This window comes from Callionymus lyra, chromosome 12, assembly GCF_982586985.1.
Source record: "Callionymus lyra chromosome 12, fCalLyr1.hap1.1, whole genome shotgun sequence".
Lineage (NCBI taxonomy): Eukaryota > Metazoa > Chordata > Actinopteri > Syngnathiformes > Callionymidae > Callionymus > Callionymus lyra.
Genome location: NC_141829.1, coordinates 25,952,882 through 25,976,200, shown reverse-complemented (window position 1 = coordinate 25,976,200; position 23,319 = coordinate 25,952,882). Strand labels below are relative to the sequence as shown.

The 23,319-nt window shown below is 36.0% G+C and overlaps 2 protein-coding genes and 2 non-coding genes across 4 annotated transcripts; 3 read left to right on the top strand and 1 right to left on the bottom strand.

Annotated features, from left to right (window-relative positions):
• The first annotated feature begins 903 nt into the window (after positions 1-903).
• wdfy2 (WD repeat and FYVE domain containing 2) lies at positions 904-13,685 on the top strand. Its single transcript, XM_087803742.1, has 12 exons — positions 904-1,181; positions 3,929-3,996; positions 4,623-4,696; positions 5,114-5,168; positions 5,362-5,512; positions 5,898-6,010; positions 6,724-6,850; positions 7,494-7,599; positions 7,876-7,977; positions 8,930-9,060; positions 9,143-9,251; positions 10,997-13,685. The coding sequence occupies exons 1-12, from the start codon at positions 1,045-1,047 to the stop codon at positions 11,024-11,026; spliced, it is 1,203 nt and encodes a 400-aa protein (XP_087659868.1). The 5' UTR covers positions 904-1,044; the 3' UTR covers positions 11,027-13,685.
• On the bottom strand, positions 13,548-17,503 carry dhrs12 (dehydrogenase/reductase (SDR family) member 12). Its single transcript, XM_087803743.1, has 10 exons — positions 17,354-17,503; positions 16,881-17,014; positions 16,507-16,589; positions 16,261-16,353; positions 16,104-16,185; positions 15,282-15,343; positions 15,052-15,156; positions 14,890-14,980; positions 13,990-14,127; positions 13,548-13,906 (listed from the first exon to the last, which is right to left on the bottom strand). Exons 1-10 carry the CDS (start codon positions 17,407-17,409, stop codon positions 13,794-13,796), a joined length of 957 nt encoding a protein of 318 aa, XP_087659869.1. The 5' UTR covers positions 17,410-17,503; the 3' UTR covers positions 13,548-13,793.
• Positions 17,504-17,704: 201 nt separating this feature from the next.
• On the top strand, positions 17,705-17,813 carry trnal-caa (transfer RNA leucine (anticodon CAA)). Its single transcript has 2 exons — positions 17,705-17,742; positions 17,768-17,813. It is a non-coding gene; the product is annotated as a tRNA-Leu (tRNA).
• Positions 17,814-18,254: 441 nt separating this feature from the next.
• On the top strand, positions 18,255-18,364 carry trnal-caa (transfer RNA leucine (anticodon CAA)). Its single transcript has 2 exons — positions 18,255-18,292; positions 18,319-18,364. It is a non-coding gene; the product is annotated as a tRNA-Leu (tRNA).
• Positions 18,365-23,319: the final 4,955 nt, after the last annotated feature.

The window sequence follows — 23,319 nt, the reverse complement described above, 5'->3', positions numbered from 1 at the left end:
CAAAATGATCACGATATAAAGTTTATAAAGTGAACATATATTTTAATAAATAAATGATGAAATAACAAATGGCTTGGGTGGAGTAGATAAAATCATATCATATCATATATATGTCCGCGCAGTTTATAGAAATCACTTGACAGAATGTAAAGTCACAATGTATTTTCTGAACATGTTTCTTAATTTCCCGTTACAAATTAGCGTAAACAACAACAGAATATATGTATTTTCCCAAAACATAATTTCAGATACCTTTAAATTGTTTATTAGTGCTTTTTCTTTATTTGAATACATATAAAAATGTGGTATTTATAAAGCTTGTCTTGTAATTACACGTCGATGAGTTACAGGATATACATTTGGTGAGTGACTTCCGAATTGTAAACCTTCAATATAAAAGCGCCAGTTCGCTCTGCTTATTAATTATGACATTTCTTCGAATTGTCTTACATACAAGTTACACTACATATGTTGGTGCAAATGACCCACGATTGTTTTGTTTTTCTTGTGACGCTTACTTTAAGTGGTCTCGTTTGTATATAATTTCAAAAGGTTTTTACATTATTAATTGGCATTAGTTTCTGAGATTTGTATTGCTGATGCTCTACTCTGTTGATATTTCGTCACGAGTGGTTTATTCTGAAATTAAAATACCGGTTTTTGGCAATTTTGTTCTGAAAGGAAAAACAGAACGAAGGAGATGTTTTATTTTGGTAGCAGGAAACGCAAATCTATCAAAGCGCAAGCGACCAATGAACGTTAAGAGCAAGAAGACTATCAGATAAAGACTGATTGGTCGATAAATGTGCCAAACATTTTTTTTAACCAATCAGACTTAACGATTACTCATGAATAATCAAGACACTCACTGTGACTTCCGGCGCGTGTGGTGTCAGCTGACAGCCGTCACAACACCGTGTGTTACCTGGCTTGCTCAGAACACGCAGGTTCCACCTAAAGGCTGTAGCCCCTCTGACTGGACCGGGGCTCGGTTATGTTTATTCGGGACCGCAACCAGGAAGGAGGCTTGTGTATCATCCACACATGGCGGCGGACATCCAACCACAGCCGCAGGCGAGGAAGCCATGTCTGCTGAGCAAGATCGAGGATTTCCAAGATGTTGTGAGCACCGCGGTCATCATCCCCAAAGAAGACTGTGTCATCAGCGTGTCCGAAGACAGGTGAGATGTCCACTGCATGACCCGCTTTATTCAATGGAATAGCATACAATGTATTTCTTTTGAATTCTTCTTATTATTGCAAAACCTGGAAGTAAACGTCAGGTGTCAGCTGACACGTGCGTTTATCTAAACCTAAAAATATAAATTGGTTTGTTGAATTTGATACAAACCAAGTATTTTTTTCTTAAAAAACAAGATATATTGAAAACAGTTTGGCGCTGAACAAGCCATGTTGTTTTTAAGAGGCTATTGTTTACAGAGCTGTCACGTGTTCATATTGGAGTAAACTAAAAATTGAATCCCAATAGATTAGATTTCCTAAAATCAAAATGGTTGATGAAACGCATTGATGCATGTGGAGTGTAGTCATCAAATGTGATTAATGTATAAAAATAACAAGCATCAATCTGTTTAGATTCCCCAACTTTGCATTTTCAAGCTTGTAAAAACACTTTAATAACCCTGTCATTGTTTAACATATAGTTTAGACATTTTCATAGCAGATTTTAGTTTTCTGTTCCCTTGGGTCGTATTTCTCCTGATTTCAACTGACTTGGCTCTGTGCTGTCATTGTCAAACAAGAATCTACATCAACATTATTTAGTATCATTACCATGACTCGATGTATTTTTACAGTTCAAGATTTTGATTTAATAATAACTTGAATGTTTTCTGTACAATGTTATTTTTTCCTAAATGGATTACATTTTTCTTCTAAATCTAGAAGAATCTCTAAAGAAAAGACCCCATCTTACAATTTCCTTAAAGGACAGCTTCGCGGCTGTTTTCTTTCATTGTACGTTTAAAAGGTAGTATGCTACCTCTACCTAAATCAAAAAAGCCCCATTTGCTTATTTTTGGTTTGTAATATCTTCAACAAGTATTTCATTATTATTCATTTATTTACTATTGTTGGTCATTATAATGATAATCTTCTATTTCAAATGTTATTATCATATATTTATCATATATCATAAATACATATTCTGACGCAGGTTGGAGTGAAACATTCACACTTTATTATTGTGAGCTAAATTATATTAAAGATTCTAGATTTTAATCCTAAATGACCATGTGTTTAGAGTCAACTTGCAACCTTTATGATGACAAATTAAGAATTACAAGGGTTATATCATGAGGAATGTATGAGTCCTGAGGAGCATTTGTGCACTTCTGTTTCTCTGTTCACTGATGACAGTGTTCAGAGGATGACTGTCATCATCCATGATAGACAGTAGTTTTTCCAGAGATCTCCTCTCAGCAACTGTCACCAGTGAGTCCAGCTTCATGCCAACCACAGAGCCAGCCTTTCTGATCAACCTGTCCAACCTGTTGACACTCCTCTTGGACACATTCCCACCCCAACACACCACCGACTGGTAGAACATGCAGAGGAGCTTCTTGCAGATGTTAAATGATCTGATCCTTCTCAGAAAGTACAGTCTACTCTGAACTTCCTTATATACATGGTCTGTGTTGCAGAACCAGTCCAGTTTACTGTCCAGCCACACACTGAGGTACTTATAGTTGTCAACTATCTCCACCTTGTCGCCTCTGATGGACACTGGACGTGGCTTTGGCCTGGACCTCCCAAAATAAAAGACTAGGTCCTTAGTCTTTTCAGGTTTTCAGCTGCAGGTGGTTCCTCTATAAAGTCTATCAATCCAGTCCACAAAGTTGCGTATCAAACTTCTGTAGTCCTGACTCCTGAAAAACAATGAAGGTGGTTCTTTCTGCCTGCTTGAGGGAACTGAGGGATTGTAACAACATATTTTGGTTAAACATAGTCTTCAGTTGTTTAGCAGCAGGACCAACTAAATCTTTACACAATGCCAAGCTACTTGTTCAGTCTTTAATATATTTCCAAGTTCACTTGGTATTAAGTACTAAGCTTAGAAGCACTGTTGGCTTTGGATAATTTTCAATCCAACAACAGAGAAAATGGGTTCTAATGTTTATCATACAACATGTATCATATGCTTCCCGTTCCTTTTACTATCGTTCCTTTGCCTCCTGCCTCCTGAGGTCAACTTGTTTTGTAGCATTAACCATTATTTATGAACAAAACATAATGTTGAAAACAAAATTATGTTTTGTTCACAAATAATGGTTTTGGTTCCAACATGTATTTTTTCTTTAAATTAATGTATTATTTAATCAGACAGGTACATGTGAAAATGTGTCTTAAATTTAATTACAAAAGCATCTGTTGTGATTGTGAAATTTTCCGACTTGCTGGGTGTGTGTGCTGACCTTTGAGGACGCTCTAGTGCTTATGATAGCATTTATGGATGTCATCACGTGTTGTGTCCAGCTGAGGCCGGTATTGCCCATTTTTTACCCTTCACTGTTGCTTTCGCTGCATTGTGTAACTAATGTCTCGTGATCTAATTAACATTTTGTTATAGTCATTTACATACTATTTACTCCAGTTGAAATCAGGATTGAGATTTTTTAATTGTAATGCGTAATTTGACACCATTTATAACCACTGAAAAATATTGTTTAAACTGGCTGTTGCTCCTAAACTTTGGAATGATCTTCCTCTCCCTCCGCATTTGATAGTCTACTGACGCCTTCAAGAAGCTTCTTAAGACTATCCAACAAATCTTTTCTTGGGATCCATCTACATTGTCATCACTTTTTTTATGTTGTCTCTTTTAAATGGTTTGCTCCTTAAAAGCATCAATGTGTATTTGGCTGTTTGAACACCTGACCACATAAATATGAGGTTTTATTTCCCAAAGGACAATTCGAGTATGGCTGAAGAGGGACAGCGGTCAATACTGGCCTAGTGTCTATCAGTTGCTGCCATGTAAGTTTTTATGTTGTGTAATACATTGTACACTTATACCATACTATTATTTATACTTTATGCTAGCGACACAGTTACGCACAATAAAGAAAGTTGCATGTAAAAGAAATGTATGTTTATGTTGGTGTTTTGTTAGGACAACAATTTTAGTCGGGGGATATACTGTTTTCCACAGCTGCCAGACTGTCAATAGTCCTGGTCCATTGACAAATTATTTGTTTTTAGTTTTGTACTGTTACTTCCTGCAAGGAATATACGATTTTTATTATTGTTATTAATTATGTTTTATAGTAGCTTTTATATTACTTTCTTCACTGGGCTTTCTTCATTCACTTAAATTATTTGTGATATCTTGTGATTGTTATTCTATTATAATAAAAAGTTTAGTAGGCATTTTTAGTGTTTGAATTACTTTTTTAGAAGTATTTATATTTATATATTTAACTGTAGTCAGGCTGTCATTTCCCTCAGAAATATGTTAGCAGCATGTGTATTGTGACTCTTAATGTAATGTATTTAATTTATAAAACACACTTAACAATACAATCTTGTTGAAATGTTATATCAATAAATAGGTAATTGTGATTCTGTTCGATGTACTATTTAATCTACTCCTGTCTCTCCAGCCTCATGTACTTGCATGTCCTTTAACCATGAGACCAGGAGGCTATCTCTCGGGATGGACACTGGGACTATCTGTGTAAGTACTTCAGCTGAAAATGAGCATGAAAGCCCACTCGATACCACCATTACGAAAATGACCTGCAATTAGTGTTATTTTATTTTATTCACAAAGTGGCAGCATATTCCATATAGTTTTTATTTTTCGAATATCCAAAGGCTCACTGTTCAATGATAAATGGGATACATTTATATTGTATAATATCCTTTTTTAATAAATGCACACATTAAAGAAACAAAAAGATCTGTCTTTACTTGTTGAGTGCAGGAAGTTTGTAACCAGTAGTACTTGATGTTATCATAATAGACAAATGATTGTCAACAAACATTGACCGCTCTTAAAAATAATGCAATAAAAGTAGTTTTAAATTAAGGCATATCAAAAGGTATGAAGTTACACACAAGGGGTAGTAACATTATTGCTTATGCCTTTCAGGAATTCATTTTATCAGAGGATTATAATAAGATGACATCAGGGCGCACATACCAAGGTAAGATATGTATGTGTACAATTGAGTGTGATTTGTATCACATCCTGGGATGTTGTTTGTTGACTGAAGTAGTCACACTTACATGTGGCTTGTAAAAAAAAATGTTTGTAATTCAGTAAATGAAACATAACTATTAGTCAAATATATATTATAAAACCTGTACACTAATATACTATATGTGTGTTCTGTGCAGCCCACCAGGGCAAGGTGACAGTGGCACTGTTTGTCTTGGAGATGGAGTGGCTGTTGAGCTCAGGTCAGGATAAAAAGTTCACATGGCATTGCTCTGAAAGTGGCCAACAGCTGGGGATTCACTACACAGCCACCTGGGTTTCTGGGCTCCAGTATCCTTTGTCTTGATGTGTTGGTTCTTATAGAGCAAAATGAGCAAGTTAAGTATTGAGTGACCCAACCTCTTTCCCTTATACAGCAAAAAGGTTTATAGAGCGAAATCTAATAGAAAAAAAGGTTTCCTGAGACTCTTTACCAGGCTTCTTTAATGCTGTGGAGACTGAAGCAGCCTTTCTCTTGTAAATGATGACAGTGAGTAAGTGCTCAATCAGCAACATTGATTGCAGCCTCCCCACCCAACAATAAATGTATTTATCATCCAATAGGATAATGTATACATTTGATTAGTGGTGTATGTTTATGTAAGTTAATTCTGTTTATTGCTTACAAGTGTTTCTCATAAACAGTATGTTGTATTTTGCCTCAACAAAATGACAGATTTGATGTGGAGACCAGGCATGCCTTTGTTGGTGACCAGTCCGGTCAGGTGACAATCCTAAAGCTAGAGCAGGATAGTTGCAGTCTTGTCACCACCTTCAAGGGACACACTGGTACAAAAACACTTGCATGCAAACACAATGAACTGCTTGGATAACACCAGAGGTGTTGAAAAAGTATTATTGGGCGGTTACAGCTCATTTTCTCATTTAGAGGATAACATGTATTTCACCTAAGACAGACAGCTAACACATATGTGTTAGGTTCTAATACAATTAGTTGTGATCACTCATCATGGTAATTAAATTAATCCAGACTCAGTCATTGAACATCAATTTTATTTAAAGTGCCAATTCCCAACATGAATATTGGGATACACCTTACGTTTAAGCCACACTATGTGAGAGGAAAGATATTTGGCGACAGTGGCGAGGAAATGCTTTTGACAAAAAAAACTTTGAGCAGAACCAGACTCTGGGATCACGTGGAGAACAGTGTAGAGCAGGGAACATGGAGAGTAATCTGTATTAGGTGGTACAGCAGAGGAGCTTAATAACTGAAGACCCTGGTTCGATAGCTACATTTGGAGATTCAAGGTATAACCGGACTGAATCCAAGGATTGTAGCATCCTGAGGGGCTGAAAAGGTACATTATAAGCCCATCTCATGTAAAATACATTCTACTAATACTGCTGTGTTTATGTTACACATTTCCTGAGAGATAAGAAATATTTGTCTTAACCCTCGTAAATTGCTCTTTAAGGGGTGAAAGCTGCAGACTACAGCTCTTTACATTTGAAATGATATGTTCTAATATTTCCTGTAGGTAATGTGACAGCACTGTGTTGGGACCCTGTTCAGAGGGTCCTGTTTTCTGGCAGCTCAGATCACACCATCATCATGTGGGACATAGGAGGGCGCAAGGGGACCGCCATCGAACTCCAGGGGCACAAGTAATCACCTACCCTCCTTCCCTTGTCATTCATCTTTAAATTGTTCAATGTTCAATCTGAACATCATATGTTCCTGGCCAACCCAAGAACTAATGAACAACATTATGTTTCAAATGGTCTCAATTATGTATTATGCATTTAGTCCCAGCTCAAAACCTACAAAACCCTTTGTTAATTTAAAGATGTATTCTGCTCTGTGTGACTTCAAAATGTGACTCAATTACTTAAAAGAAGTGTTAACAGCTGCTTCTCTCATTGCATGTATTTAAGAAGCAAAGTGGATTCATTTTTATTATTGCAAGTAAAAGAGGACACAGTCTGGGGAAAGCAGATAAGGAGGAAAATATTACCCAGATTAATTTGGCGAATTCCACAAAAGGCAAGCATGAAAAATCAGCATGTCAAAAAATAGACACAGATGTTAAAATATGTTAAAAAACATGGAAGTAAATAGTAAAACATGCTTTTAAAATGTATGTTTAACAAAGTTGAACAAAGATGTTTCTAATATTTACTTTTAAAACCTTTTCTGTGTTTACATGTATGGACCATATAAAGCATCATCATTAACATTTATAATGAGGGATGCTTAGTATCCCACTTTTTAAAAACCCCTGGTTAATAATTTATTTGTTTCAATCAGTGAGAAGATCCAGGGTTTGTGTTATGCTTCGCACACTCGCCAGCTCATCTCCTGCAGTTCAGATGGAAGCATCGTCATCTGGAACATGGATGTGACACGACAAGAGGTGAAAGAGCTATTCCTTGCTTCAAGAGCATTTATGAATGAGCACAAATTATGCTAAATCATCTTGTGGTGAGGTTTCTATTTGCATATAGCCAACCTTACACCCCCTTTACAGTTTTTATGCAGCCTGCAAACATGTTAAGGAAATGATTGTTCCCTTTGGTTCAATGAAGAATCATTGTAACTTTTACTATTAGTTATTTTCAATAGTACAATTGATTAATGTTTATGTTGTTTTGTTGTTTGTCTAAAAACATGTGTTTTCATGTGTGGTCAGACTCCAGAGTGGTTAGACAGTGACTCCTGTCAGAGGTGTGAACAGCCGTTCTTCTGGAACTTCAAGCAGATGTGGGACAGCAAGAAGATTGGTCTTCGACAGGTGATGACGGCAGCATTACAAACAGAATACAATTCCTCTGAACACAATAACAAAGGGTTTCATGCTAAATACCAGTATGCAAAGTAGTGAATGCAAAGTATCAACTATCAAGATTCCAGAACATATTATTGTTTTAAAAGGGAACTTTGATAACCAATGATATCATCCAAGGGGTTGCTAGTTTCCATGGACAGCTCACCAAAGCAGCATTGCGTGTTGCATTAATGGAACAACAAGGATGCTATATTAGGAGGCTTTTTTCACATACCTATTTTGCAGCTTTAATTTAAAGTTCTTAATTGATTTTTTTAAATTTTTTTTACAGTTGACGCTCTGACATTAAATTAGAACGTAAAGCACAGTTCTATAGAATTAAAATAGTGATGAAGTCAAAATTCATTCTATCAACACATTCTGTCTGCAACTTGATTGTTAGTAATTATGTAGCTGATTCATTCCCAACTTGGAGGCCAGGTATTGCAAGTAGTATGGTGCCATTTATGGAGTTAATGTTAAAACTCAGCTAGATTTAAACTTTTTTTTAAGTGTCTGGAGACACAGTGTTGAGTACTTGGCACTGGTATTATTTGAAGACGAGCACAGAAGATGAACCGTTACTGTTTGCATCATGCTAAAATCCATTCCTACACATTGATCCCTAAGACACACCAAGCTACCTTTCATACACCAGTTGCGCTAACAATCTCCTGTTACTTCAAAGTTAGTTAAACAGCAAAGGTAAAAAGTCTAAAATATATAGAACATTGTTGGAGAAGGAAGATTACAATAAGGCAGGCAAGGAAGGTATACAAAATATCTACTCAGGATTGTTCTTAATCCAAGAGTATTGCATAACAATTGCTACATTAAATTATTCAAAAATGTTAGTATTTTTTTTGTGAATTTTAATTATGCTCTAAAGATTAACTGAACTTTGATTACCACTTTCCAGCATCACTGCAGAAAATGCGGACAGGCGGTGTGTGGTAAATGTTCGTCCAAACGTTCAACCATCCCGCTCATGGGCTTTGAGTTTGAGGTGCGAGTATGTGACAGCTGCTACGAGTCCATCACTGAGGAGGAGTGAGTAACAATCAGAGTTCTGTGGTGTTCCTACACTGACACTTCTGTCTCTGAAAGCAGCATCTGCTCTTGTGTCTTCCAGTCGAGCTCCCACCGCCACCTTCCACGAAAGCAAGCACAGCATTGTTTACATGCACTATGAGCCTACTACTGGAAGCCTGCTGACCTCTGGGGCCGACAAGGTCATCAAGGTAAGAATCTGTCGTCGTCATCACTAAAAGACTGCGGGTCACATTCAGCAGTTATCCCCTTTCAAGCTTATCTGATGATTGCACCTCATTCAGGATAGCCATTTAGTGGATGATTCATTTTCTGACTCCAGCCAAGTCTAGGTAAAACTAAGCAGCATTTAAACATTAATTTTCTTATACTACACAAAAATGTAGTGTAAGAAAGATTTAGGTTAATGGTTGTGAGGAAAAGTTATGATGGGAAAGACCAACAACTCTTTCACCTAGATGGATTAGCTTCCTATGGCTTTGGATATTAGTATTATAATTTAAAAGTTTATTTTAGTTTGTTTTTTCATTTCTTAGTTAATAATTGGCTTAAATAATGGTGAACACATATGATTGGGTATGTATGTATGAGATGTATTTGATCAATACATTTAAGTCATGACTAATTAATCTCTCCATTTTTGAATCTCTTGACAGGACTTGTTAAGATTGAATAATTCACATTAGTAGCTTAGTATTAGGTCAGTCCTTAATATAAATTATGAAAAATGGTATCTCAATTCCAGCCTGTGCCTGGTTCAAAGAATGTCTGGCTAATATGACAGAATGTGTTCCCCTTTTTCTTGAGGTCACAAAAGGTGTACAACAAGGCTCAGTCCTGGGACCAATTTTGTTTACAATAGAAAGATCTGTATGCAAAAATGTCGAATGCCTCATACCATTTTTATGCTGATGAGACTGTAATTTACTGTTATATATCTTTAGCTGTTTACTGGTTACATGTACCTGGGATTTGACAATGATCAGGTGCCTTCTTTCAAAGAGCATGGAAATTGCTTTCTAAATTAAAGGGGAAGCTCTGTTTCTTTTATAGAAACAAGTCTTTTTTCTCCCTCAGAGCTAGGAAGGTCCATGTATCAACAACATTCTTACCAGTACTGGACTATGGCGATGTGGTCTACATGTGTTCCTCAAATACTTGCCTACAATTATTGATTCGGGTGTATCATTGTGTGCTGAGTTTACACCCGAGCCATACACATCAATGTGAACTGTTTGCTAAAGCTTCCATATCCTCTCTGCCAGAAAGAGGCTACACACATCGGATGACTATGGTCTATAAGGCTCTTCTTGACTTGGTTGCCATCTACTTTTCTTCAGTTAAATGACATTTTGCACGAGTCTGCTCAATGTATCTGGATCGAAATGAGGAAAAAGCTTTTAATTACTCTGCCCTGTCTTCTTGGAATATTCTCCAAACTAAACTCAAATTACAACTTTTATCTCACTGGGAACTTTTCGCTCCATCTAAAAGGGTAGATAATAAAAACCACTGAACATTGTCTATGATATTCAATTATTACCGTGACCAAAACTCCTGCACTTTGTCTTTTTGCTCTATTGTATCTGTTTTATTTGTGATAGTTGCTTAACTTTTTTTTAACTCCTTGTTTTTTAAAATCAAGATCAAGCGAGCTTTTGCCCTTCTGCTTCTGCTGCTGCCTTTCTAGGCCAGATCACCCTTGTAAAAGAGATCTTCATTTAACGGAGTCTGGTTAAATTCTCTCTAATTTTACCCATAAACATGTTTGTATGGTCATGTATGACCAAAATACATGTATTCTGAACCTAAGCATTGTATATGGATTTATACCCTTAAAGCACTTCAATTGAATTGTAGTTGCAGATTTACAATAGCTATACAACTTCACTTCATTTACATGGTGGCACATGCTAAATTGTATTCTTCTCTACAGCTGTGGGACATGACTCCTGTGGTCTCCTGAGAATGTGATGGTTTAACAAGATGGAAACATAAAATGGGATCACAGTCCGGTATTGAACAGCAGACCAGATATGCCAAGAGTTGGAGAGCCAAAGAATCCTGTGATGAATCTTTGATTGATCCAATGTTACTGACACATGTGCATGTTTAACTTATTTGTCGAATGTTCTGCTGGATAAGTTTCTGCCTGTCTCACTCATTCATGTGAATATACTTTCCATATTTCCAAAACATTCCTGTCAGAATCCCAATATGTTGATGTTAGTGGGAGACAAATTCTCCAGAATATCAGATATTACTTATCAGATATTAATTGTTGTCATGTTCAGATGTAGGTCAGTTAAAGTACAAAGAAAGCAAGTACTTGAATAATTTAAAGTGTGTGTTTGAAAATGCCATATCTATCTCTCCTCCTCTTTTTATTCAAGTGAGAGTCACATCTGATGATTCCAATTTTATAAATCATGTTGTGTAGCTAAACCTTTACCACACATTCGGAAAGGGAGCAACTCAACTTGACTGCAGAGAAAATGTGTCAAATGACCTCACAGGCTCATTTTGGCATCATCAATTGTTGAAGTGGACATTGTTTGGATACTCTTTGCAGTACCATGCATTGGCATCATAAGAGGCATTGCTGATTGATAAATCGATAAGTCCCCCTTCCATTCAAGTGTAACATATGGTTAAAAAATAATATATGTTACACAAAATGGTACATAACACATTAAGATGAAAAAAGGGAATGCAATACTAATTATGGATGATGACAAATAACAATAGCGGTACAGCAACTGGATCACATTTTGACTTTTTTCACCTTGCTGCTCTTATCAACAGGACAACCCGTATCTCCATGTGTCGTTAGCAGTGAGGCATTACTCCATCTGCACAGTGCGATGAACAAATTACATATCATTAGTTCAGTGTGTTGTATTTTCTTGTTTTGACATCTGAAATGGTTAATTTGAGATTAGTTTAAAGTTTGGTTTCTTCTACATTTCATTTCTACTGCATTTATTGAAAGACCAGATGTTATGAGGATTTTTTCATTATTTGGCAGTCTCCAAAATACACATTTTTTGTCATATTTTTGCACCTTTCATTGTACATCTTGTTTCCAGTTTTACTCTAGAGTTATTGATGTACATATGTGGGTTAAATCAGTATCAATGCTTTCATCGTACATCTATACAAATGACTATGGAATGGAAACAGCTGCAATTTCCTAATATTGGCTCACTTTTTGGCAAGTATTTTACACTTAAACGAGTAATTAATATAAAGTTTCATGGAGCATCTTCTTTTTGTTGAGAGTAGGTAGTGTTGGGTATTAAATAACCATTGTTTTTAAATGGCACATTTATTTTTGATGAATTATTGAGCACAGTTATCGTATGTTGTTTCAGTGAAGAGGTTGATAGAAAATACAGGTAAATCATCCAAACAACACTATTTAATATATACATATATATGTTTGTGACCTTTAGTTTCTGTACTTCTAAGCTTGGGCCGGCCTGGCACTGTAATTCCTCTGACAAATAGAGAATATTAACTATCCCCTTCCAAAATATGGTCAAATTAATTTCTACAAATATTACTGTTGTAAGCTGACAATTACAAGTCATTAGTTGCTAAACAGTAAGTCCTGCGTTACTAGTTTATTCCTGCTTAAGAGTGGGCTCATTTTTGTCCCAACTGTTTGTTATCTTTCTAAATATTGCACATAAGATCGATAATAAGTTAAAAAGGCAACATTGTGGTAATTCAACAGCAGCTTCAATGTAAAAAAAACCCCACTGATAATGTGTTTTCCTCCTAATCGCAATGCAACGAACCAATCAATTGTCGCTATTGTGATTAACTCGTCTTAAATTCTAGTTGAGAGTGATGACTGAGCAGTGTGATGATTGATCAATGAAAATGTGTCTGCGTTGAGGACAGTGCAGTACAATGTTTACTCTTGACTACACCAGTCAATTCCATCAACCGAAGTGTGGACCTCTTTTCAATAATAATTTATGATCATTTGTGTTTTTTTTTTTGCCTGTTTTTCTGAATCGGATTGTTCTAAAATGATGAATCTGTTGTTCTGTGATTGCACTTCAATGAAAAAGTCAAAAGAAAAAGGAGAAATTGTCCAATCCTTACTTTGCCTTTACCTTTCCTGAATGTGTCTCCACCACCGATCCCTTTAATGTAGTTGTTTGCTAAACCCATACTTTTGAACATGTCCCTTTTCTTCTGTCCATACATACAAACTATTCAAGTCTACAAATATAGATGACTTTGTTGAATGGATGATAAATACACTGAATTGGTTTGAATTTATAAACCACAAAGTATTTCATTTATGTAAACAGAGTGACTGGAAAAAACAACAAACTATGTTGACATTTGTTAAAATTAATATTAAACAAATATTGAAATGTTAGCACTGCAATTAAAGAAATTATGCTTCACGTTGTTGTAAAAGCCTCAATTACTTGAGCATCCCGAAAACAATTGCCATGAATTGAAAATGTATTAGGCATATGGGCACATTTACCATGTTTTCCCAAGTGTTTATTAATTTAAGTGTAATAACATTATTGTGCAAAATCAAACAAAGATATGAAAGCTTTACATTTGCAGGATTATTAAACACCAGTCAGTTACAACTTCTGTAGTTCATTGAATTATTTGTGAGTTTTCTTCAGTTTCCGTCTTCAGTGGAATGTAAACCAGACTGTTCTTTTATGGAGCGTAGGCACTAGAGCAATGAGGCATCATGGTTTAAACTTCTGAGCCAGCTCCTCTAGAACTAGCATAAGCTTCTCCTGATCCTGGAGGGAGCACTTGGACCAAGCCAGAGGAAGGTGAGTGGAAACTGCCATTCTATCTGGACCAAAATGGAACAAAAACACATCAGACGCTGTTGGGTAGATCCGTGGTTATGCTAGACGAACACATTCTCATTCTTACCTTGAAAAAAGAGTCCACTAGGCTGCTTAGCAGCAGCGGCAGCAATAGCAAGCCAGACCACAGTGTCGGCCCCCATGGCCTCCGTCCTGAGTTTGTTTTGCATCTTGGCGTGGAAGGAGGGCATCGAAGACTGGACAGCTGCGCAAACAAAATAAATAAGTAGTATTACTGTCATTCTGAAATTCCACTGAATCTGTCATTCCTTTAGGAGGGTCACATGATATCATAACGTTTACCATGTGTAAGAAAATTTTGATTAATATCAGGAAAGATTAAAAGAATTATCAAAGGGCGCATGGTTTATATATTGCTATTTTCAACGTTTTTTGATTAAAGGCCATAATATCCCATTATATTGGTGGAATTGGTTGTAGTTGTATTACATTATTTCATTATTGAATAATAATATTTCAAACCGTTAAAATATTAGATTTCTTCACATTTTTATATTGATTAATTCTTCAAGAAAATACAATTATTTATTTTTTCACCAATATTCAACCTTTTCCACTATGAAATTGTTTTCTTTTTCTACCTCAATGCATTTTTTAACCATGTTCACCTGGATTATTTCATAAATGGAAATCAAAAGTCATTATTCTTCAGCTTTATTGTGGCCGCAAGGCAAGGACAAATGTCTGTCACTGTAATCTACTTGATATAGAATGTTAATAGGTTTTTCCAAAAAATCGTTACAAGTTTACAGTGTGTTACATTAAATGGCCAGGTATCCCTTCAACTTATACCTGTGAGCACTGATTGAACATATATGTTTGTAGTCAATTTTTGGTGCAAAATGTACCTTCTATATTGGTGCTAGGGAGTGTCACACTGTTTTGCTTTAAGCTAATACCTAAGCTTATCTTTTCATAAATAACCAGGACAAGCGTGAATGTCTACCTGGTGTGTCAGCCCAGCCCGGGTGCATGCTGGAGAAGTGGATCTCTTTGTGCAGAACAGCCCACCTCTCAGTCATGATCACTTGCTGCCTCTGTAACCAACACATGCAGGCTTTAACCAGCTGACCCATCATTGCCCACTCCTTTATAATGACATTGTTACCTTGTTCTGGGCGTAGGCCATGGTGCCGTCAAATGTTCCCTTCTCAAACTGAAGATCGTCCAAATTTAGCTTTTGGGTCAGCATCCCTCCTGATGACACAGTAACCTGAAAGACCACAATTTACTTTACTGAATTTTCTGTTAATATATTAGAATGTCCTCTCCATTGTTTATGGGTTCAGCTGCAGTTGGCGGTTTAGCACCCTTTTTATTCTTTTTATTGTCACTTACGACTCTTGGGTCTTCAGCCTTCTTTAAAGCAGGAATGAGAACTGTGGTCAGGATGTAGGTCCCTGAAACAAAAGATGATATGATCTAGCAATCGAGTATTCTACTGAACATATACATGTTTCATGGAATAATAGGAAAGCGCATATTCTTAGATAGATAAAGAGTAATTACAAATACATGAAGAAAATATGACATTTCACTTGATAATAAATGACCAACTGGTTTCCTTTGACAGAACAGTTTTAGTTCACAACATAAAGAATATATATAATGAAATGTTTAAGTATTTATTTTTTGAGGGATTAATAAAGAATGCAAAGGCAAACATAGTTTTAAATACTTTGTGTGATGGAACATTTAATACATTTTGTCAATAGTGAAAAAAACCCCACTAGTCTACCTTTAATTCGCTATCTTTTATACCTTTATATTATTTAGTTAACAATTTGAGGAATTACTCAAGGCGGTATTTGTTGTTATTCAAAAATGTAAAGTATTCAAGTAGTTTAACTCTTTGTTTCACCTTAAGTATGATCATATAATAGGTAGTGCTGATGTGTAGAGCTTGTGCCTCCACTCCACGTGAAAATGCTCTATAAATAAAGATTGGTTGGAGGTTATATAACTCATTGGTTAATGGGCAGTTTAGATACAAATGAATATATGTAACATCACTCAGACCAATATCTGGTTTCTTTATAAGTGGAGCTCAGTATGATAGCCTTCTGTCAGTTAGAGAGCATGATGAAAAGTCCCTTGAAAACTAGTGACATGACACAAATCATTTAACATTGTTTTGTCTCACTGTGGGAAATGACTGACCGAGTGTGTTTGTAGCAAAGTTTTTCTCCAGCCCCTCCTCAGTCAGCTCCCTCTGGTTGACCATACAGCCTGCATTGTTGATCTGGATCAAAGTTCAAGGATAGTTTTAACACAATGTAGAATCCCAAAAACATGGGGAAGAAACACATCAACATACCAACACATGGAGAATGTTGTTCTGTGAGAAGTTTCGGCCAAACTCCCAAACTTGTCTTTCACTTGACATGTCAACGATGTGGATGTGGACATTCTAGGACACAGAAAATAAAAAAAGCATTTCTTAAAATCCAGAAAGTGGCCATTGAACTTGGTTTATTTTTACAGAAATGGGTCAGGCTGACCAGAGCCCAACTTAAAACCAAAACCTACTTTAGATATTATTATTATTTGTAATTCAGCTCACCTGGTTTTTACTCTTCTCAACTATTTCATCCCTTGCTGTTTCTGCTCGACCCTGATTACGACACAACAAGTGGATGGTTCCCCCTGTTGAAAGAAAGACCATTCTAAAGTAAGTAAGTAATTTTTATTTATATAGCGCTTTTCCAGACCAGGGTCACAAAGCGCTTAAACAATCAAAACAATATTCAATAAAGTATATACTTTAAAGGTCAAGATTTCTTCAAAATAGATAGGATATAAAACTTTATTAATCCCTCTGGATATCTCCTTCGGAAAGATTATTTGATTCAGCCAGGAAGTCTTCCATCAGTAACAATACATGGACTGTTATGTTCAAAGCTTGGCATAGATCATGATAAAAAGTAATGGACACACCTCTGTTGGCGATTTCTTGAGCTGTTGCTTTTCCAATACCACTATTGGCACCAGTTATCATGAAAGACCTCCCACTCAGGTTAACCTCTAGGTCTGCTTGGGCAAAGTTCTTGGCTGCAGCTTCATAACCACTCCTGAAAAAGCAAATTGTGTTGTAACACCACTACTGAAAGCATCTTCTGTAATGACAGTATTACATATACAATGTATTAACGCAATTCACCTTTTTTTTCCTTCTATTTTTATAGTTTGTATTTTGAGTTAATAAACACTGTGTTCGAGTTTAAGCTTAAACAATGCAAACCAAGACAACGTGTGGACGTAGATAGTAGTAGTAGTAGAAGTTATTGACAGCACATTAAACACGCGAATATGTCACAACAATACGTGTTGATTCTAAAGCGCTCTCTTTAAATGAAAGGTTGTTAGATGCCATCGGAGCAATATCAACACGAATCATGAAATACACTTACTTCGTATATTCTTGAAGACCTTTCATTAACCAAACCGCATTCCTGTAGATAGACATGATCTTCTCTCAAACTGATTTAGGAAAATAAGTCGACTCTTGGGTTTCATAAGAACGATTACGCGTGGTTATGTAGTAAATGTGTCACGTGCTCAAAACCCGGAAGTGGATATGACTGAGACAGCGCCTCAATCGGAACGCGGACTATCTCGAAACATTTTTATCCTAACTAGATAAACAGGATGAGACATCGAGTCATAGTTATTGAGGAAATGTTAATACTAATGTAAAACAAATACAGAGAGCAGCCCGAGATAGGAATAAACAGTAAATTGTGCCACGTGAAAACCTAGTTGTCAGGATGGCCGAGTGGTCTAAGGCGCCAGACTCAAGGTAGCACCTTCCTGCGAACAGGGGCTTCTGGTCTCCGATTGGAGGCGTGGGTTCGAATCCCACTTCTGACAAGTATTTTTTTCTACTTTCTTTGGATCGAAAAACATGTCCCATTTATTTTAATAAAATGTCGATTGTTCACAAATATACCAGAGACAAAATACACCGAGAAAACAGAAACGCCTGAAAAAAAAAAGAATGGCTTCCTCGGTGTTCGTTTCTGTTTTTCTATTGCTTATTTAGTGTGTTATCTTATTTCATTATTTTATTTAGTAAAAAATCACAAATCAATAATGTGATTGATGTGAACGATCAGATCGTTAATTTGTTAATCTATGGCGTCACAAGGCCATCTGCTGGATATAAACCTATATGACACAATTGACCGAAACACAACTGAGCCCAATAAGGTAATATTAATGCTTTGTATAACTGAACAGTGCTGTGCTAGGTAGGAAAGGCAGACTGTGTTTAGCAGTAAAACTGGTTTCTGCGGCCATTGAAGCGCAGTTGTCAGGATGGCCGAGCGGTCTAAGGCGCCAGACTCAAGGTGACAAACCTTCCTGTTCACGGGACTTCTGGTCTCCAACTGGAGGCGTGGGTTCGAATCCCACTTCTGACAATGATTTTCCTCACCCGTGATATAGCATGAGCTTTCTATTAGTGCTGTCAGTATTATTATATTATTGCAATGTTGGATTTGTTTTTTTGAATTACCTAATTAAAAGAATTCTACATTGAAAGGAAGAGTGATTAAATGAAAACATTTATCATGTTGGTATAATAGTGGGTCCTAGAGAGCTCTGTGCAGGTCGATGTGCCCTATGTTCATTTAAGAAACATCTTAAGACGTTTCTATTTGTTCAGGCTTTTCCTTGATTTTCTGGAACTCCTGTTGTGTTATCAGTTTTATCTTGACCTTTAAAATATATACTTTATTGAATATTGTTTTGATTGTTTAAGCGCTTTGTGACCCTGGTCTGGAAAAGCGCTATATAAATAAAAATTACTTACTTACTTACTTACTTATATTTAATTAAAATCTAGAAAACACTACATTTTGGGGCAAAATGGCTCGAATGTCAATATTTCCATTTGAAATGTTTACTTGTTCAGTCTGTGCCGCTGGATTTGTGTAACAGGAAGTGGAGGTTTCAGTGACGTGTGTTGAGGTTCATTGCTGGTGAGTCACTGACCCGTGTGGCCTCATATTTATAATCCTAAGAACTGACAAGATAATCTTATTTATCTCTTATATGACTATGTATCCACTAGCATGCAACTGGTAATACTTCATATCGTCATTCCTTCTTCACATACATGGAATACCAGGAGTGCCATAATTAGTAAATAATAAAGTGTTTGGACGTAGAGACATACAGGGAAAAATAATATCTTAGTATCTTTATAAACTAGTTTACACTCCTTTAAATAGTTTTTGGGAAATATATACATACGTTAATGTGTATATCAATAAGGAAATACATGTATCCACCATATATTCCGTAATTCTAAAAAGCAGATTATCTACAACTCTTTTACCAAATGGTCTATTCGTTCAACTTGTTGTACCTCATAGTGGTTTTCCCTCCTCCTACATTTCATGCTGGCATGTACAAGCATACATTACATTATTAGGTAAAACAATTTTTTTGGAAAATAGAGACATTGAGGGCAATAAAATACATATCAAAATACATTTAAACCGATATGAATATCATCAAAATGGATATTGGGAAATAAATATGTGCATACATGTGTATATCATTAATGAAATACGTTATCCTATGTGCACATTTCTTCAAGCTGTATTTCAGAAAGGTCTATTCCAGCATGGTTCTGTAAAATACACACATGGACATGTTTGTATTGGTCAATTATAAACCACAATCATAATCATAAATAAAGTGCAGTCTAAGTCTAAGTCTAAAAAAAAATTCTGAAAAGGCTTGCTTAGTTATTTAGAACTCCACTCTTTTGTAACAGCTTCTATAAACCACGTTGAATATGTAATAATGTTGATGTACGATATGTATATCTGTGATGTTTGTGTAATCGTCTGTATGCAGCTCCGACCATCATGTCCTTCCTCTACTTTAAGCTATATCATGGTGTGTTTGTAAAACTTTAATTTAAGCATAATTAATGGCAGTTCAAACTATTTGATCCTAGTGGAAGTATTCAGGCTCTTCACCCCTCCAGAGGACCCAGGGGGGTCAGTCTACCAGCACACACGACCATCTACACACACACACACACACTTTTTGCTGTCTTGATAAGAGGGGTAGAGAAGATGCACCTAATCGCACAGAAAAGTATGATATTCTGGACGCTGGCCTCGGTTAGAAGACTTGATCAATGGTGAGTGTGGCAACAACATTTCTAAAATAGAATGCAAATATATGGTTTCAATGTGTTCATGTTTGAGATATACTTATGTTGTTCGAGATTATGTTGTCATTGAATACAAATGTTTATGTACACTATAACATCTATTACACAGCCAGGCATGAAATAAGGCGTCTTACTTTTGGGAATTTAATTGTCATTCAATGATATTCAGGCTTTCAGCAACACATGTGAGTAACTAATATGACATCACAGATAAATATGTGTAGTACTGTTGTTCTTTCAGCTTGAGGCTTTGAGCTTTGTGCTATGTTACGGGTCAGAGACAGAAAACATAGATGCTGAGCAAGAGGGTGTCTCCACAGTTCATTTGTGGGTGGTGCAGGATGACATAGATCCAGGAGAAGGCTGTTCAAGTGGCCTGAACATCCCTGGGTAGTGTTTGTGTTACATCATTAGTGATTGTGCATTGTGTTTAAAAATTGCATGCATGAAAGGTTTAACTGTTTTTGTTGTTGCTGCAGGTGAACTTCTTGTTGATACACTTTGATACATCAGAATAAGGGTTAGAGCCTTCATTGAATGTGGTAAGAAATGTCATAACTTGAATGTTATCTAGTCCATCAGCAACAATCAGTACTGTTGATACAGGTTTTGAAATAATGTGATTGTTCCAATGCTTATTTTGTGTGTTTGTTCTCATTTGCTTTTCTGTGACTTTAAAAGTAAAATGTTTTTTTCTAATGAAAATTGTCCCAAAATGAGATAAGAAATGACCTTACTCTTCTCCCATTTGGGACATTTGAGTAGTCAAAAAAGTTGACAACAAGATTAAACATATATACATGAGTTATATTGAAATCATACAGTACACAATTATACAAAATAATAACCAAAAATATAATAAAATAAAAACAATTAAAATAAGAAAATGGGTTTGTCATCGGCAAATGAGTGATGATCTTCAGTATTAGGTACTATGTATATTGTAATATAACTCAAATTCTTAAAATAAATAATCTCCTATTTTGAAGACAGACTATAGCTAATCCAGGAAATGAAAGAACGGAAAGTGATTATGTTGAAGAACATCGCCTTTTTGTGAATATAAATGTTTTATTTGTGGCAAAAAGTATCATGTAAACCCTCTGTTGACGTTTCTTTAACCCAAAAAAAATATTTTAAAGAGACATTCGCATATGCCGCGTGTGACGTCATCACGTAGGAAGGGGGGGGGGGGGGGGCAGAATTTGTACCTACACCGGTTATATATTTCGACCAGCAGGTGTCAGTGTGGTCACTCTTGAATGTGAAAACTCTGTTTAACTGCTGAGAACTCGGGTGAGATTGTGGAAATAAGATGGTTGAATAAACACTGCAGCAGAAGTTGTCCGAGCATAAATATAAAGAAAAGTCTGTTATTCATCGACCAACGGGTGAGGAAACACTACATGGTGTAAGAGTAGTGGATTTTAGAAGCCAGAGTTTTGAAAATGGAGAGCTCACACTTGAGAAAGCTATTGATATTGCAAGCTCTCATGAACTCGCTAAGGAACAAATGAAGAGCATGAGAAACACAAAGGATCAGAGCTACAACAATAATGTTAATGCCATAAATAAGAAATCACAGTAAGGTCAGGTTTGCTCCACGTCTCTCTGGAATAAATGCGCCACTACGACAGCTGCTGAAACAGGATAACGAACTAGAAAATGTGCTTTTACTGAAGAAATGAATGCTGAATCTGCTGAATCTGTAAAGTGAAAGTATGGAATTAGTATTCAAATTAAAAATGAGTGAAAAAAGTTGAAAGGATCACATAAAGGAGAAAGGCTGATGTGAAAACGTTGTAATAAAGTAAAAGATGTTGAGAAGAAGAAAAATGAAGAAAGCGAAGAAGAAAAAAGTAGCAGGTAGAAAAAGTAAAGCAGAAGTAGTGGAAGTAGAAGTAGAAGAGGTAGAAGTAGAAGTAGAAAAGGTAGCAAAATTAGTAGTAGAAGTAGAATAAGTAGAATAATTAGGAGTAGAAGTAGAATAAGTAGTAGTACAAGTAGAAGTAGAAGAGGTAGTAGTAGAAGTAGTAGAATAATAAGTAGTTGTAGAGGTAGTAGAATTAGTAGTAGAAGTAGTCGTAGAAGTAGTATAAGAATTAGTTGTAGAAGTAGTCGTAGAAACAATTATTCGACTAATTGTTCTACTTTTTATACTTCTTCTACTACTTCCAAAGCTTCTTATACTTCTTATACGTCTACTACTAATTCTACAACTACTTATTCTACTTCTACTAGTCGTATAAGTATACGTAGTCATAGAAGTAGTCATACAAGTAGATAAGTAGTTGTAGAAGTAGTAGTAGAAGTATTAGAAGTAGTAGTATTAGTAGTAGTAAGTAGACGAAAGTGTTTGTGAGTAGACTTAAGTTCCCGAAGGTCAAAGTGGAAGGAGTTGAATTTAGCGTCGCTAAATCTGTCCTCGAACACGGTCGCGATCATCCAGCAGACGAACGGGTTGCGAGCGAGAATCCGCAGCGTCGGCAGGTGCTTGTAATGTGCCACGACCTTCTCGGACAACTCGCTGTTGGAAAAGCGCCTGCGGAGGTAGTCGTCCTTTATCGCCTTGCTGTCAGGAGACAAATGTATTTGAAGTGTTGTCACTTTTTATCATGTGAGCTTCTAATGAAATGATCAAACTACTACAATAACATCTTTATTTACCATTATATTGACAATTATTTATATGTAATGTATATTGATGAACCGTGAATAACCACAATAACTATTAACTATGAATGTTTTCCGGACATCATCCAAACACCAAACCAGCTGTTTAAATTGACGGATAGTCGATCCAATCACATTCTTTAGTGAAAAATGTGTAACTAAGAAAGCAGCCCATTGGTTGATTTACCTTGTTGGATTTCTGTTCTTACTGTTTAGTGTCAATAAAGTTTTAAATGTACAAAAACAATCAAATGTAAAGGTCAAAATCAACAGACAAAAATGTTGTCGTGAGTCCCGGGTCAGGGGTTTAAGAAAATATCGATATAATGATATATCCTGATGTTTTTTTTACTGATACTGTATCGATATTTACAAAATCAATTTAACTTTTACCTTTGAATTAAAGTAGAATTTTATTTCAAAGTTATTTCATGGTTTATATATTTTAATAGTGTGTTTATAAAAGCCGTTAAAAAAGTTTTGTAAACAATATATCGTTGTTACTACAGT